The 13,824-nt window shown below is 37.8% G+C and overlaps 2 protein-coding genes across 7 annotated transcripts in view; one reads left to right on the top strand and one right to left on the bottom strand.

The window, feature by feature from the left end:
- The window catches only part of LOC105562503 (fatty-acid amide hydrolase 2-B), a 19,062-nt gene extending 16,399 nt beyond the window's left edge, over positions 1-2,663 (bottom strand). The window contains exon 1 of the mRNA XM_012013400.1: positions 2,515-2,663. The gene's annotated coding sequence lies outside the window, so the exon portion shown is untranslated. The remainder of the gene's footprint in view (positions 1-2,514) is intronic.
- On the top strand, positions 506-12,709 carry LOC105562501 (cytochrome b5 reductase 4). 6 transcript variants are annotated; one of them, XM_012013394.1, is made up of 12 exons: positions 506-1,187; positions 3,168-3,245; positions 4,820-5,166; positions 7,777-7,947; positions 8,262-8,362; positions 8,462-8,627; positions 9,053-9,309; positions 9,396-9,618; positions 9,784-10,078; positions 10,238-10,324; positions 10,831-10,989; positions 11,163-12,709. In XM_012013394.1, exons 3-12 carry the CDS (start codon positions 4,917-4,919, stop codon positions 11,215-11,217), a joined length of 1,764 nt encoding a protein of 587 aa, XP_011868784.1. In that variant the 5' UTR covers positions 506-1,187; positions 3,168-3,245; positions 4,820-4,916; the 3' UTR covers positions 11,218-12,709. The 6 variants fall into 6 exon arrangements, with proteins under 6 accessions (XP_011868784.1, XP_011868783.1, XP_011868786.1 ...); XM_012013393.1 differs by lacking the exon at positions 3,168-3,245; XM_012013396.1 differs by lacking the exons at positions 506-1,187; positions 3,168-3,245 and adding an exon at positions 7,085-7,286 and having other exon boundaries at positions 5,095-5,166.
- The last annotated feature ends 1,115 nt before the right edge of the window (positions 12,710-13,824 follow it).

Raw genomic sequence — 13,824 nt, forward strand, 5'->3', positions numbered from 1 at the left:
TGGAGGGAGTTACAGTTAAGTAAGGTAGCAGTGGTTTTGGAACGAACGTGGTAAGTACATACATACAGCTATAGCAACATCTGTTAAAGATATATTAAAAAATGATAAAACCTCTGACGATAATGGCAATTCAGAAAGTGATCCACCTTAAAAAAATATATATATAATTAAAATTAAGTTTCAAATATAGAAATGACAAATGTTTTATTTATAACCTAACCTAACCTATATCATTGATAAATACTTATATTATCATCAATTAGAAGGCCACCATTTTCACCTCTGCTCACTTTCTGATTCTCGTCTACAGTTAAGATATGCTGACCTGGTACAAGTACAAAATTATCGGACATGATGCCTTAAGGCTGGTCTACAATACATGGAGTAAGCTGGAGTAAGGAGTAGGAGTAAGAAAATAAATCCATTTTATTTCTTACTCCTACTCCTTACTCCAGCTTACTCCATGTATTGTAGACCAGCCTTTATATTCAGAATATTATTCAATATTCCTCCGACTAACTGAAATTCGCATTTTATTTTTCCCGCCTTTTGCCTTGGTTACTATCACAACCTCTGAATTTTGGGAGGTCAGAAAGCTACCTCTGTGGTTAACCAATTATGCGTTTTGGAACGGTAACGTGAGGTTACTATAAACCAACCGCAAAGTCGTACCGAGGGTTTTGGAACGACCTATGGTAACCAAGGTAGGGATTTGGAACGCACCCCAGTGGGGAAACCGGTTGAATCAACAACGGCACGTCATTGAGTTCAGGTTGGGTCCGAGTACACACGGCAGGGTACGGCCTTGCCGCGCGCGAGCGACAGAGAAACGTTCCACGGGCCGCGTGAAGTTGGCCGCGGAACGGGGAGCAGTGTCGGACGGAACATCCAGAGACCTAACCTCCGAAACGCGGCCGCGGTCACTGGAGAGCTCGGGGACTTCGGGCGGCTTTCGTGGAGCCGTTTAACTTCCCTTTCGGAGCGCACGCGTGTGTCGGCGTGTACGAGTGACGAACCGCCGCGTGTTCCCGCACGCCCGGGCGTTTAATCGTCCCGAGTCCTGCTCGGCGAGCGACACGCATATATAGATTGTCGAAGCGCTGGGCGATTAACCTAATCCGGCGTAGAGTTAACTCGCATGCCCCGCGTGTATCGCGAACCACGGTGGGAATATAAATATAATTCTGGTGAGTTTCGATCAGTCGCTGTGCGGCCGCGCAAAAAATGACGCTCGCTCGCGATTTTGGGAACGAGAGTCGACGCGGGAAGCACCTCCGGGAAAATTGAGTTCGTTGAGAAGCCGCATAAAGCTCGAGCTGAGATTGCATCGCACATTAATACATTGTAAAAGACAGATTTGCCAGTTATGGTCAAAGAATAAACTACATTTAAATGTTATTTAATACTGGCAATCTAGAAGATTTCACACTTTGTTAATACATTATATTTTAATATAGTCAGGATAATATAATATATATAATAAAATAATATACATTATTTTATTATATATGTTATATACGTATATATTTATTTTACAGGTCCCAATTTAATGTTCCACCCCAAATAACATTTTGTTTTTGATCGCAGAAGAAAAATGACCTTTCCGTGATCTTCAAGCAACTCTTCAAGGTCAAACTAATGGCGCCATCTTATGTCCCCCCCTCGAACCAAACAACTTTTGTCTGAAACGTTTTTTTGCGATGAAAAATAAAAAGGTTATTTGGGGTGGGACATTAAATTGGAACACCCTGTATAATATGTAATTTTGTGCAACATTTTTACTTAAAGAGAAAGCTACGGAGATAAGAATATGGTCAACTGAATTTTCGATGACTAAACAGTTTATCGCCACTTTATCAGCAATAATTATTTACCACGATCTTACTGGCAAAGGATAAGATTATCCTATCGTGCACCTGCATTGTTATTTCAAAGATAACGAAGAAGTGTTTCCTTACTTTTTGTTTTGTCATGCAAGAAAGTCAGATTTTGGTGTAACATTTATAGTACACGATAACAATGGAAAACTTTTATGCGTTTTATCAGACTTTTTAATGGGTGCGTCAAAAATTAAGAAATATTTTCTTTCCCTAAAAAAAACTTGAAAACTTTCGACGTCCTTTCTTTAATAACAGCGGAAGAAAAATATATCTTTTACTCTTGCACGCGTCTTCTATACAAATATCTCAAGTGCAGATTACTTCGTTTCACGGATATTTGCGCGTATCGCGGGAGCCCGTGATTGAGCTTGGTTGAAAGACCTGTTCCATGTATAAACAACACTTGCTTGATCGCTTGCTTATAAAAAAAAATATATATATATGAACTTCCAAGATGCAGAGCTTACGAGACTGATATTGAGAAGTCCATAAATAACGACGGATAAGGAAAATCAATACTATCCCGAGAATGAAACATCTAACAATGTTCTATTTGTCTTTCGAATTCTAGTTATTTAAACGTATGCACGACGCGAGGGTTTAAATAAATAAATAAGATATGCGGCGTATATACCTCGGATGATATCACGGCCCGAGTAGTCCGAAGGCGCCCGCGGGAAGAATTGCGCACTTTAAACTAGCTCTCCACTAACGTAGAATGCTGAATGCCTTGTTGCAACCACTTGCCTTCTAATCACTCGACAAAGGGTATTTAACGCTCCGCGCAATTTTATTATTGTTTCTGTATCAGCAAAAAGTCGCCGTTCCAAGATTTATCATAGGTCATGGACGATATCGGGGGGGGGGGGGGGTCTTATCAGTTTTATCCGGAAAACGTCCAGCTTGATTTTATTCTTCTAATACGTAATGCTCGATCCACTGTACAAGAATTAAGTATTGGAATATGTATTTTCAATTTGATTTTGTTGAAATTCTCCCTCCGCCTTCATTTATCTCCAAGCAGCTGTGCAAGTTGTAATAAATTATTATTTACGCATTAAGAATTGTATTAGTCCCAAGTTAAATAAATATCTTTTATTTCACGTCACTCTTTATTATATTCTTACTTTATTACATATTACTGATACTCTTTATTACATATTACTTTTATCTACTTTTTGGCTGTTTTTGACTCTTACCCTTAATTTATTAATTAATTTATTTCTCTAACTTATCACCTTACGATTTATCCATTTATTTACTTATCTTTACCCGTAATAATTTCAGATATGACATGAATTTGCTGCCACGGACTCGTGAACTCATTCTGTTTCGGCATAAATTAATTTCTTCAGTCAACATTAGGTATCTTTCTCCTTTGTAATACATACTTATGTACATACTAAAAGTTCCTTTCTTTTTATTGCGGTCTGAGCATTTGCTCCAGATTGTACTTGAAAACAACCCGATAAAGTGGTCGAAACGTTGCGACTTAAATAAAGATCACTTGTTTTGCCAGTCTGGTCAACTTTTACAAAATTTTTCCCTTTGTATAACATATTAGCATGTGCGAAGGTAAAACAAGAATTAAAAAGGGAACACTTTTTAATGAGATAATATTTATACGCATAATTACGTTACACGTTAAAAGTTAATCCTAAAAGTACCCTTAGAATCTACATTTTTCGATTTAATCGTTGATTACCAACAGCTAGTTTCATATGCTTTGTTCACCTTCAATACGTATTTCTCTTTCCAAACGAAGGAAACTCACACAAATGTACTCGTTGGAGTTTTAGAAACGTCTTAATGTCTATTATAAGATAGTTGCTTTACAGCAGGTATTTCTCCACACGTTCTATTTCGAATACGAGAATTTTAACAGCACAAAAAATATATTGGACTTAAGATTAATATAGTATCGTCCACTAGTGTTTATATTTTGAGATTTTAGTTATAGATAAAAATTATATTTTGAGATTTTAGTTATAGACAAAAATAAAATTAGCGGCGCCTTTAGAGTTTTATACTATAAATACTAGGACTCTTTGAGCTCTTTCCTATTTTCGGGTTATAATCTAGCGATGTATGATTGAGTTTGGTATATTTGTCGAGGGATGATCAGAAGAGAGAAAGTGTATAGAGAAAGTAATTGAGAGCAAATGCGCTGGTGGCGTCCCAACGTGTCTCGCTTTCTAAATTTGCGATTCACGTAATGCAAATGGACGTTGATGTTTTCCCGCGCGTAGTACGACAATACCTTAGATTTTACAATGCTGGTCTTGTCGAGTTTTCGATTGTAGAAGACGCAGTACACATGCAAAAGCAACTTCATAAATAGGAATAAAAAAATTGCGAACGAAGAGACAGTACGTACATTTTATCTAGCGGCATTTAATTTTTTAATTTTATTTTAGAACGTGTATTTTCGCGAAATAATTTCCCAACATTTAAAATTAATCCGCTCGATGTCCTATTTGATATTTTCCATTTGACATTTTGCGCTCCAAATACTATTTTGTTGTAAAAGATTACTCGCTACACAACACTCTCGTTTGTCTTACGTCCATTTCTACCAATGCAGATTAATTTTAATCTCGGTTTAGCTTTCTTTTTATCTTTTTCTCGTTCTAAGAGTTGGATAAAGATGGAAGTAAATTAAAGCGAGATTAAAGTTAATCCACATTGGTAGAAGTGGAGATATTAATAATAATAATTCCCGAGATATAAAATTGTGATACTTTTAAAATCGAGATATTAATGCTGTTAATTTTAATAAATGTAATAATATGTGATACTTGTATTATATATATACGGTTGTAATTGTAGCACGGTGCATAAAGGCAAACGATTACGACAACGTTTCAAAGGGCTGTTAAAATGTTCGCTAATGATTATTCCGTCAGAGTAATTATACTTGTTATAATCGTGTGTGACAGTGTTCAACAAGGTGAACCATGGGATCTTTATTGGGACGTATGTGACGAAGCATAACGCTTTTGCTTTCCCGGGCTTTCCGCATTCAAAAGGAAACTGATGGAATCGACGAAGAGGAACGATTCCGCGGGGCGCGAGTCGAGAGATGAGAACGGAAAAGACAAATGTCGCAGCTGCGACGCCGACGATATACAGGACAAAATGAAGAAAGTGGACGTGAAAACGTCCTCACCTACGAGTCTATTGGCCAGGAACACCTTTATGTTACCCACTGGAGTCATCAGACCCAATCAGAGCGAGCAAGTGAAAGCAAAAACCGAGACAATGCCGTCGTCCGGGTCTGCTACCGGTAAGGACGTATGATTCTCCCAAGTGTCCTTTCAAACCATCCAAGTAGAAGCGATAGTATTACGAGCCGTATCTTCTATTTTGCAAACCACGGGGGATTGTACGAAAGAGAGCATGTAAAAAGAAAGCACAATTGTTCAAAAACGCGCCACCTTCTTACAACTTTCGACAGGATATGCGGGATTCCTCATCTAAAGTTCCAAAAGTACCTGAAATTTTGTGCCGTATCAAAGCGAATCCGTACGCAAATTGACGTACAGCGCGAGGCTTCCGTTCATTTTTTACCCGCGATTTACATCACCCCGTCTGAGATGGTCTCGGAATTTTTAATCGAATAACACACTTCGTCCAATCGATTGAACAATCGATAGCCTCCCGCGTGCTACTGACGTCTCTCTGCGGTTTGATCTCGATACGCGGAGAAGCGCGCTCCGACTGGCGAGAGATCCTGCGTGTTGAGCTGAGCGTCGTCCATCGCTACTATATTGATCTACCTGTCTCAGGGTTATATTCGGCCGCGTGTTTCAGCGCAGTACCCTCCGGTCCTTCACCACGGGATCACCGGAATCCAGTCTCTCGTTTCTCTCACGTCGCCGACGGGATCCGCGAATCCTGCGTTTCGCCGCGTTTTTTCCCGTCCCAGTTTTTAAAAGCGACCGCAGTGACCCGTTGCCCCGCGACAGATGTAGATGCCTTTGCCATTCTTTTTTTCGGACACGTCCCGCGTATAGGTGAACGATTCTGGTATATCGTTAGTCGCGCGTCATTTCGTTGCACACGAACCCTTAAATAATTAAGGGTTTCTCTTGCATCTTTATTATTAGTACGACGAATCGATGGTGACCCGAGCCAAGTGGCCTACCCTTAGTCGGAACTACTTAACTAGAACGCGAAGGAGGATCACTTTATGCTCGCTTCTTCATTAAAGTTCTGGTCAAGTCAGTGCGCTTTGATGGAAATTTACGTTCTGCCCAACATAGTCTCTAAAGATTGTTTCTTTTATCGATGGATGTTTTTTTTCTTACGAAGATTTGGTTGGATCTGGGTCAGTTTTTTGGGTCATTGTGAGAGCTTGTGACAGAGTATCTTCTCACCTCAAGTCTTTTCTTTTTTTAATTTTTGAAACCGTTGCGCCGCTTGTGGTAAATTAAGTTTAAAATTAGAACCTCGCTAGATTCCACTTGAAATTTATTTCAGAAACGAGCGAAGCCTTTTGTAACGCGCAATGCTAATATTATACTTTAATTATAACTCGGCTAGTGAAAAATTGAAATTTATCATAAATACGCGCTCGAAAGCGATCGATGAGCGTGGAATATTTTGTAGATATATACTTAACTAAACGAGAGAGAGAGGGGGGGGAGAGGGAGAACGTAAAAATTTTTTTAATATGATTGAAACGGCATTATGTTACTATGAATTAATTAAATTAAAACGTAAAAGGATGCATAAGATAATAGGTATCAAACAGGTGTTGGATTATCGGCATATCGGATATTGGATTAAAAATGTTCTGTCGGCAACAGAACGATGTCTGTGTATCTGTGAAATTTGTTTAAAGTTAAATTTGCAGGATATTCCCGTCTCGTGAATTAGCTAGTTGTTTGTAATCGCGTGGGCTTTAATTGGTTTTAATTAGGTTTTAACGGCGGCGGCAGTCGGCACATAAAATCGTCCGATATGTACGTGCATTAGTGTATATTCTCTCCATATATCATATTATCATATTATCTGCCGCGTTATCGGTGTCACCTGTGACATTATTACGTCTCTAACGTTCGATACTAATAATACGTTTTGTTTCTTTGAAGAAAAAAAGAAAGGGACATCTCCTTGTTTACTTCGCCTACTTTATTTACTGCTTCATCTTGTTATTTCTTTATTGTTAAACGAGCAAAGGAAACTCAATTTTCCCCCAGCGTTGTCAAGGCGAGCCCCGCAAATTGGCATACTGTGAGAACCTTTATTTCGCGCATTGCACCGGACAATTGCAAAAATGATCGTGTCCCCGCGATTCCTGTTGTCCCGATGAAAAAATGCCACGATGCTGCGGCGCTTCTTTGGTTTCCGCCGCGGATCGCAATGGATCTCCGCAGAGCCTCGGTCTGCAGATCCAGGACGGTTAGTAATTAGTGTAATTGCCAATTACTCTATTTTGTCGATCGCGTTTACGTGTAGCCCGCACGTGTTCGTGTTTATTGTAGATAAATGGCGTCCTTATGCTGCCGAGCAGCAATTTACAGTAATGCGCAGATCGAATGACCGACGTCAATGGAAGGAGCAAGTTTTTAAACGTTTAAAACACTTCCGAGTAACTTAGTTTTAGAAACGACGGCCGGCGTTCGCTAGATAAAAGGATGTTGATTAAGAATTTATGAGATATAATCGTAATAGCAAAAGCCGATTATGAATAATGGATTGTAAATTAAACAATAAAATTAAATTATATGAAAACTAAATGAGTTACATGAAATCTAAATGTGTAACGGCCTAATCATTCGGTATACGATTATTACATTGTTTCACCTATGTAATACCAATATTTATTTAGAGAATAAAACGGATATAACAAAATGATGATAAATTTTTACCTCGGCTCTCTTTTTCACAGGAAACCCGCGGAATAAGACAGCCTTAGCACCGGGGCACAGTTTGATGGATTGGATCCGTCTGGGTAATTCAGGAGTTGATTTAACTGGAGTCGGCGGTGTACCACAGGTTGTAACGTTGTCCGAGCTCGCTAATCATAACAAGCAAACCGACGCCTGGATCGCAATCCGAGGTTCGTTTATTTCTGTACTTTATACCCGCTAAAAGAAAACTCCCTTCGCCATCGACAACTACTTGTGAAACATTTAACGCGTCGTTAGCAAGTATATCGTTCATTTATTTTAACGTTATTTATATTAAATGCTTTAATTATGTATAAAATAATCCGGAATATTAAATAGTTTCGTCGGACTATTTAATTAGTCAATAATCAAAATCAGTTTGATTACTAATGCAATTAATATTTTGTTACTTATTGACTGAATATCGGCGAATTGTATATTATTCAGCGTAAATTCTAGTTTTCATGTTTGGTTCCGATTGCAGGAATGGTATACAACGTTACGCGTTACATGGACTTCCACCCAGGTGGGGTTGACGAATTGATGAGAGGCGTCGGGAAAGATGCCACGAAGTTATTCGAAAACGTAAGACCCCCCCACTTCCCTATCCATTACATTTTACATCATTATATCGTCTCGATAAGCGGTAATTATTTTTATGTACCCGTAGATCGTTAATTCCAGGTGCACGCTTGGGTGAATTATCAGAGCATTCTTCAAAAATGCGAAGTAGGCAGATTAAGTCGCGGAACTTCCTCCGCGTCGAGCACTTCCTCCATAACGGAAAAGTCGGTTACGGATGCGAACAACTGTTTACCCGTGACGCTGGGTCGAAGCAAACGTTCCACTGGTAAGTGCCTATTGTAACAGTTTGCACTGCATTGTTTTCTAGGTCATCTATATTTAGAGAAGTATTGTTAGATTAATAAATCACAGATAGTATTGGCTCATTACAGAAGTTCGTGTATGTGTTTGTATTGTTCGCTAGAGACATAAATGAGATGCTTTTCTGTAAATCGACGAACGTTAAAATTCTATTTTCCGAAGTATGGTCATTCACGAAATTTATGAAATATTTTAAATTATTTCTTTTATTTAAAGTTGTGAAAATCTCTGAATGTCCACTGAATTTATTGCTATCATATTTATTAATTTAATGATTTACAGTTGGAATGAAGATACAGATAGTTATGCTGAGATAATGACAGAAATATCGAAATTTATTCACTAAATAAAATTTAGGACAATGATCACGGCAAACTTTTATTGTTTCAGCAGAAAAGGCAGTTGACGGAAACTCGTCGGATTCACCTAATGTGAATATGGATTGGCGGCAAACATCTAATTCTATTACACTCTTTTATCAAGGCTTACGCGACTACCCAGGAATCTATTATCAATTACAAAGGTTGAGCGACACGAAAGTTATCTTCAGATTAACTTTTGAAAAGTACATTATTATCCATGAGCTCGAATTAATCGCAGATGTAGAATGGCCGCCAGTGTGTAAAAGAGATTTCGATACGATGCAGGTAAATGATTGAATCAGTTTGTAAATGATTACACATTTCTCAGCGTGCATTTCGTAAACTCACGAAACGTATCTTATATGTTGCAGGTAGACTTTACGTTTATGAAAAGGCTTAAAGACATTTGGAAATCTCAGGGAAACCATACATTATCGCGGGAATCAATCACAAATAAACGCACATACAAAGAGTACGAAGTACTCAGTAACACATCCCTTTGCAAACTAGTTAATTTGTTAGTTTTACGTGCGAAAGATTTTCTAGAACTAATTCCCGTCGGTAGACACATAGAAGTCAAAATGAATATAATGGGTAAGCAGTAGCATAGATATCCGTTATAAAAAAGGGTTCCTATTAATGAAATATTTACTTAACTTTTTAAATAAGTTTACATTTTTCCAATAAATATTTTTGTAAAAATATATTGTCAAAAATATACCCATTTAACATTTTTCTATTCCTGCGTTTGTCACACAGGAATGGAAGTATCAAGGTATTATACGCCTGTCCCACCGTGCCTTCATCCCGAAGATATGGCGCCAAATTACAAGCCTGATTGCATTTGCTTGATGATAAAGCGATATCCAAATGGCGCACTTAGTCCGTCCATCACCAAATTACAACCTGGCCAAACTCTTGCAATGAGCAATGGTTTAGGTGCCTTTGTAACCGAATCTTTCGATCGGTATCCTGTTATTCACATGCTGGCAGGTGGAACGGGTTTAACCGCGATGTTAGGAATAATTCAACGAGCTTTAGCGAGGCGCAGTATGTAAGTATATTTCGTAATATCTTGTTATTGAAAGGACAGACAGTACGAAATACAAATAACAAAGCAAAACATAATGTTAAGCATTAAAAATAGCATAGGATAGTTTCACTATTATATATCATTATTTGTTACGTTTAATTGATGTGAAATCTTTTTCAGAAAATTAATCAATCTTCTAAATTTCAATAAGGATGAAGACAATATGTTTTACGTGGCGCAGCTTGATAAAGTAGCTGCAGAGAAGAAGTAAGTACACCTGCATAAAAACATACAGGGTGTCCTGAAATTCGCGAATCAAAATACCATAGCAAGAAAGTCGTCGAAAAAATAAATTAGAAAGTTATTTGCCATTTTTCGTTCCGAGCAGTAGTTTTTTTAGATAAAAAGGTTCAAAACAGGCCAATCATACACTACGGTTGAACGGAAACCTGTCCGTGAGTCGCGCGTCGATATTAGTGCACTAACACTATCGATTCGCGAATTTCAGGACACCCTGTATAATGTACAATATGCTGATATAATATTTTTACATATTTTATAAAATTTACGTCACATACAATTTCACAGAGAGAAACTATATAGTTATATGTTTGAAGTAATATGTAATTATTATACAAACTTATTGGTATGATTGATACATGACACATAATCATATCATATGTCAAAAAATGTGCTTATTGTGAATTAAGATATCTATTGCTCCGAAAAGCGATCTTATGAAAGACTACTAGTGTCTGATATTTGTTTGCAAGGTTCAAAGTTACACATATCCTTTCGCAAGCAAGTGATAAATGGGAGGGTAAACGCGGTACTGTATCCGACAAATTACTGAAGGAATTGATTGGCGAGTGTTCACCAGAGGGATGCATATTTACGTGTGGACCAAAAGGATTTATGCTATCTGCGAAAAAGTACGTGGCAACTTTTATTTCTTAAACGTATATTATATTTTTTATAATTTAATAAGTGGCAAATGTGATTAATTGTTATTATAAAGAGGTAAAATCGACATGGCCGCTCTAATTTAATCGTCAGTTTTAGCACTTTGCTGTCTCTTAATTATTTACATGTCATCTTGTTTTAGGTGTATTCAGACACTTGGTTGGGAGTCTCACCAAATATACGATTTCGACGACTAATCGTCTGCGCTGAAAGTATACGTGCCATATACATATATACATATATATTTCCTTTCCTTTCAGAGAGTCTTTCTAGAGAGCCTAATAAGATATGAAAACTCGTACCTGTCAAACGTTTAGTTAAATATTAGTACAGATGTTCTATGACAGCTGTATGAACTGTCATTGATGTGTCTATCATCAAGGCGATATTTTTCTGGAATAATGAAGATTTTTAAGCACTTTTACTCCCATCTCCGCCCATAACGATACATTCTTAGCTGCGATACATTGTAATACTATACGTATAGTAGATATTTACATGTAATTTTGCGAGTAATATAGGAGATGTGCAAAACAAGAATTTTTGATGTCGAATCGAATCGAATCAAATTTTATTTCCTTTTTCGAATCAGATTCCAGTCGGCAAAATTTTATCCGAATCGAAGCAAACCGAATTGTTAAATGAACATAAATTCTTTTTAAGGTAAAAAACATTTAAATTAATATAATATTTAGTATAAAACTAATAAAATATATTTTAATTAATGTCACAGTAACTGAAATTATTAGGCAGAAAATCATAGATAAAGTATTAAAATACTGTAATGTAGTATCCAATAACACTATCCAATTACATACAGAGTTAATTAAAGTAAAATAACAGTTTATTTCATTATCAGTACTCGGCTTCAGATCGAAAGATAAGAATCAATTACATTGTTAATTAGCCGCGCAGTGAGTGATATTGTATGCACTCACTGAATATAAATTGAGACGATATATATGATTCGTTTTCAAATCATCTAGATTCGCATCAGACCCGAATCTCACCCGATTTGATACGAATCGATTCGTATTCGAATAGTTTGCATATCTCTAATGGCAATCAGAAAATAGAAGCAAACTTGTTGCGCGATTTAGATAGAAAAATGATGTACGCCTCAACATATGAAACATTTCTCTTCTATACGATTCTATTGAAAGCATTTTATTGAAAACGTTCATACCTGTTTCAGAGGGAAATATTTATTAAAAATCTGTCTTTTCATGCGGATGTAACAATAATGCTACTGTATATAATTTCAATTTTATATAATTTATTAGTCATTCAGCTGTATAATCACATTGGGTAATATACGTATATTTTCTGTGAGAATTTTAAACGCGCGTAGTAAATAATGCACAACTAAATAAACAGGAAACGCATAATAAAAGCGAATAATCTAGATGTAGGCGGTTAATCATAATTGTAGAATTCATACTTTTTTGTAGGATCAATGTGATACTTTTAAATTTAATTAGTACGTTGAATTTGTTACTTAGGTTCAAGTCAATAATTAATATGTCGTTAATACGTGTTGTATTAACGCCTTATTTTTATGTAAATAAAGTCGGATAATTGTTCTTTGAGGAAAGACGGCGTAAAATGCTGCGCATTTATACATTTAAATATGTATACCGGTAATTGAAAATAAATTGCATATAGAATGACTGAAAACTGTTAAAAGTATATCGTATTTTGATAATATTATTTCATGTTTACTGAAACGAAATATGACGACGGCGTGTGATTTTAAACCGTATTGTTCTATTGACTAACGAAAAAGTTTGCTTTCGGAGGGATACATTTTTTTTTACGGAAAATCAATGGCGATTAATTTTAATCTAGTAACTCCCGACGTTATATTTAATTTTGCGAGCGGAAGGCGAATCAAACGGCAACCGCGGTATTCCCCGCCGATCAAATGACAATTCTACGTCTCCGAAATTGAATTTGCGCTTTGACATCTCCATTTTTATCTCCACTTGACACGTGGGGGATACGTACACGTCTTCTTTTTACCCCCTCCCGACGTAGACGCTTTTATCTTTGCACAGTTGAAAAACTTTATGACGCCGCTGAATTTCTCATTTCTTCCTTCCTCTCGAAGCGCATCCGCGTGGGAGGATTGTGAAAATATACCGCCCGCCTCCGCTAAATTTCTTAGGCTGAAAAACCACCCGGGTGAATCTCTCGAGTTCACCGTAGATAGCGGAGCATGTAAATTCTCACCTTCAATCTCACCGAGATGCTCCGCCACCTCCAATAATGTACACCGGTATATTTATCTATGCAACCCCGAGGAGAGGAAGAGGGCGAGAGAGCGTAATAACGTTCTTCTCCCTCACCCCCCTCCCCCAGCGAGCGGGAGTTTTCACAAAAGCCACCCCTCCCCCTCTCCCTGCCGTCCGACCGTTCGACCGATAAGGGAACTTTCCATAATGCAAAACTTCGCGGCCGGCTTAATTTTCCGGCGTCGTGTACAGAAGTGTCTATTGATCGCGCTAAGTTCTTCGCCCGCGATATGACGTAACGGCATCGCGCAGGCAGGCGGCAGGATGAGTGTCTTTCGCCGTCGCCGTCAGGCGAGGAAAATTATGTCACGGGCGACGCGCCGCTGCGTGTCTTGACCGATCGCGCGACCTTCTCGACCTCTCCGCGTCCTCCCGAGCTGGCCGTGCAAAATCGCTGCAGCAACAGCAGCAACAGTTCTTTCAGGGATTTTAATAGGCTCGTACACGCGAGCGGTATTTTGAATGAAACCGAGCAGCAATTCGCGACGATCATTTAACATAGAGAAAAGT

Source organism: Vollenhovia emeryi, unplaced genomic scaffold (assembly GCF_000949405.1).
Source record: "Vollenhovia emeryi isolate VEMERY1.0 unplaced genomic scaffold, V.emery_V1.0 DF939187.1, whole genome shotgun sequence".
Taxonomy (NCBI): domain Eukaryota; kingdom Metazoa; phylum Arthropoda; class Insecta; order Hymenoptera; family Formicidae; genus Vollenhovia; species Vollenhovia emeryi.